We start from the raw sequence: 3,415 nt of genomic DNA, 5'->3' as shown, positions 1-3,415 counted from the left end.
AACAAACAATGTTTACTTATTGTAAATTATATATATATCTCTATTACCCAAGGCGGATAACTCAATCAGAAGCTACTTTGTTTGAAAAACTCCAATAAGATATATCGCCTAACGTCGAAGTTCCTCCAGACGACCCAGCCGATCCAGCATAGTGGGATGCGTATGATTCCATCTGGAGTAGCAAGGATCCGAAACGGGGAATGCCAGATTATCCGCATATAATTTAAGCAGTGCGTGACGAAGTTCTCCTCCATAACCGAGCCGGTAGGCAAACTCATCCGCCTGGTACTCAAAGCAACGCGTTAAGTTTAGCATACTGAAGTTCGCCAGTGTCATGTATGGCGTCAATACAAAGCCGAAGATGATTAGGCATCCAACGACTATGGGCTGAAGACCGGGCGCGAATCCAACAGCCTGGTAGATGGGTCCGTGGCCAAACAAAAACGCGAAGAGCAGGATAGTCAGTATGAGATGGACTTGAAACGAAAGGATCGCCTTGTAAAAATGTCCATTCCTCCAATGACCCAGTTCATGGGCCACCACAGCAACCACCAGAGGATCCGCCAGTCCCCTACCCAGCTCCTCTGGCGACAACTGGGAGGTATCTGCTCTGCCCCTATTCAGCAGCAATGTATCGAAAATCACAATTCTCTTCAGGCAGCAGCATCCGTAGAAAAAGGCATTACTTCCCATGTTGGGGTCATGCACACGGATGACGCGCACCTGTCTCATGGGAAAGCCCACTTGTTGCGTAAGGTACTCCAGTTGGGTGCGCAAATTCGAGTTTTCCAGGGGCACACGTTTACCGAAAAAAGGATCGACCAAAAATGGAATTAACAGGAATATGATCATCGTCAGGGTCAGCAATTGGAAGTACAAGCCCAGAGGAGCATAGGAGCCCAAGCTGATAAACATGTAAACCAGGGCGACCACCACCACGGTGGTAATCACTACTCCCAAAATCACGTCAACGACGAAGCAACATATGCGGGACCACCACGGTGGTTTCGGCCTGGGTTGCAAACTTCTGATGCAACAACCCTCATAGATCATGCCCGGCAAGCTTTTAAGCGAGAAATACAGGCTCAGGAGAAGGACGAAGATCACGGATACGCAAGCCTCGTGCTCCATCCACTTGGCCAAGGCGCACTTCCCAGCCACTCCATACAGCCAGGCATAAAACCCGAAGTACAGCTCCAAAACACCCAATATAACCACCATAAGCAGGGTTTGGACAATGGTGAACCAGCTCTTGTGTATCTTGTAGACACGCATTTTATCGAACAGTTCCTGCGGTAGATATGGACTGATAACATTCGGTACTTGTTGCGTTTTGTAAACCACTTGTATCTGAAATAGCAATTAAATCCAGGATATACTCAAAAGATGTTTTCATCACTTACGTCCCGCAGCAGCAGATATATCGCCCATAGATTGTCCAGAACCAAGAAAGCTATGATTATGTAAAGTATTGACTGTGGATCATCCCAGAAGTTTGCCGACATGTTAGGTTCCTCTGACAACGGCCTGATATGTTATGCATATTTTTTCAATTTTGAAGCTCCGTTAGAAAATCATTTTCGAATCATTTGGTCTAGGCTCTGACGCACGGATTTTTAACTACTAGCTTACATGTTTTGGGAATCACATGAGATGCTTTTAGCAATACACGTTTCCTCATTGAAAAATCTTAAACCGTTTTTTTGGGGAAAGTCCCCTTACTTTATTTTATGTACGTTAAAATAAAGGGAACAGCGTAAACTTTGGTCTTGCGCGTTGTGAGCGGTCTTAGTTCTGTTTCTTCTCTTCCCTCAGCTCCTTGAGGCGATTCAGGCGCTGGAGTAGAGTCGGATGTGAGTGGTTCCATGTCGAGTACAGCCAATCGTAAACGGGAAAGCCTAAGTTGTCAACGTTCAGTTTAATGAGGGCTTGACCCAACTGATCTGCGAATCCCAACTTGAAAGCGAACTCGTCAGCCTGGTACTCGAATCGTCGCGACAATAGCGTCATAGCGAAGTTCATGAGAGCATTGTACGGTGCCAGCACGTAGGTAAAGACGATTAGCAAGCCGACGAGAATGGGCCGAGTACCAGGTTGGAATCCCATGGCCACGTAGAGTGGTGCATATTTGAAAACATTTCCAAACACCAGGAACATTAGAAAGAGATGAATTTGCATGATAATAATGTTCTTGGTGACGTGTCCCAGTTTCCAGTGTCCCAGCTCGTGACCCAAAACAGCCAGCACCTCCTCGTCGGTGCAACCTTTTCCCTTTTCTTCCTCTGACAATTCGGAGTCGTCCGGTTTACCTTTGTTTAGCAGCAGCGTGTCGAAAAGCACAATCCTCTTCGAATTCCAGAGACCATAGAAGTAGGCATTGCTGTGCGAGGAGCGCTTTGATCCCTCCACCACGAAAAGTTTAGTGAGCGGGAACTTGAGCGAGGCGGCCAGATCCTCAATGGATTGCCTCAGAGCGCCCTTCTCCAACGGAGTATACTTGTCAAACAGGGGAGCAATGAAAATCGGATACAAAGTGAGTAGAACCAGCGAGATAACGCCGGTGAAGATCCACAGCCAAATGAAGAAGTTGTCGCCGCCGCGCTGAACGATGAAGATAATGGCCGCCGTGATGGGAATCATAAGGACCTGGGTGACTAGAAAGCCTTTGAGCTGATCCCAGGCGAAAAACCTGGCTGTTTGTTTGTTGAAGCCATGTGTCTCCTCCAGCACGAATATCTTGTAGATCTTGAAGGGCAGTCCCTTGAAGGTGCTTAATATATTCGATAAAAGCACAAACACGCAGCTGACGATGATCTCGTTTTTGGAGTCCCATTGCAGGCGATCCACCACCTGGACGGACAGCTGCCACAACACAGCGATCAGTCCGATGTACAGCTCCATGCAAAGCAGTCCCACATCCATAACAACAGCTTTGAAGATGCCGAATTTCTCCTGGTCCAGACCATATTTCCGCGCCTTATGGAACGTCTCCTCACCCATTTGTGACGTCAGTTCGACCGGCACCTTCAGTGCAGTTTGGTACACTTTCACCTGGTGGCGATGGAAGGGTAAATCATTTAATGGGGGCAAGACGTGAGGCGACCAATTAACATTTGCCACTCTAAATTTATCATTCGCATTGATAAAATTCCTCGCCAAATTCCTCGCCTGACTAGAACATGCCGGCACCCCGGAAAACTCACCTGCCGCAGCGATATAAAGATCTCCAGCGCATTCTCGATAACTACCAGAAACAAAATGCTCAGCAGCACGGTGTCTGCGTCCAATGAAGACATATTTAAATGCTATTTCATTAAGAACTAATAAAACTGGAATTGTACTTTGCAAGCGCCAGTGACGAAATGTGAGTGTGACCGTCGTGCGGCATTTTAGATATATCAAAGCAATAGCAATT

At 47.0% G+C, this 3,415-nt stretch overlaps 2 protein-coding genes across 2 annotated transcripts; both read right to left on the bottom strand.

The window, feature by feature from the left end:
- Positions 1-16: 16 nt before the first annotated feature.
- Positions 17-1,633, bottom strand: LOC6531706 (CAAX prenyl protease 1 homolog). The gene is made up of 2 exons (XM_002092461.3): positions 1,404-1,633; positions 17-1,350 (listed from the first exon to the last, which is right to left on the bottom strand). The coding sequence occupies exons 1-2, from the start codon at positions 1,503-1,505 to the stop codon at positions 109-111; spliced, it is 1,344 nt and encodes a 447-aa protein (XP_002092497.1). The 5' UTR covers positions 1,506-1,633; the 3' UTR covers positions 17-108.
- A 62-nt stretch (positions 1,634-1,695) lies between these two features.
- Positions 1,696-3,343, bottom strand: LOC6531705 (CAAX prenyl protease 1 homolog). Its single transcript, XM_039373118.1, has 2 exons — positions 3,204-3,343; positions 1,696-3,051 (listed from the first exon to the last, which is right to left on the bottom strand). The coding sequence occupies exons 1-2, from the start codon at positions 3,294-3,296 to the stop codon at positions 1,789-1,791; spliced, it is 1,356 nt and encodes a 451-aa protein (XP_039229052.1). The 5' UTR covers positions 3,297-3,343; the 3' UTR covers positions 1,696-1,788.
- Between the last annotated feature and the right edge of the window lie 72 nt (positions 3,344-3,415).

The sequence above is a fragment of the Drosophila yakuba genome, chromosome 2R (assembly GCF_016746365.2).
Source record: "Drosophila yakuba strain Tai18E2 chromosome 2R, Prin_Dyak_Tai18E2_2.1, whole genome shotgun sequence".
Taxonomy (NCBI): domain Eukaryota; kingdom Metazoa; phylum Arthropoda; class Insecta; order Diptera; family Drosophilidae; genus Drosophila; species Drosophila yakuba.
This window is presented reverse-complemented; position numbering and strand designations above follow the sequence as displayed.

Coding starts and splice junctions, on each gene's coding strand:
- LOC6531706 (XM_002092461.3), bottom strand. CDS start 1,505: ATGTCGGCAAACTTCTGGGATGATCCACAGTCAATACTTTACATAATC. Junction 1,351..1,403: donor TATATCTGCTGCTGCGGGAC/GTAAGTGATGAA, acceptor TTGCTATTTCAG/ATACAAGTGGTTTACAAAAC.
- LOC6531705 (XM_039373118.1), bottom strand. CDS start 3,296: ATGTCTTCATTGGACGCAGACACCGTGCTGCTGAGCATTTTGTTTCTG. Junction 3,052..3,203: donor TCTTTATATCGCTGCGGCAG/GTGAGTTTTCCG, acceptor CATCGCCACCAG/GTGAAAGTGTACCAAACTGC.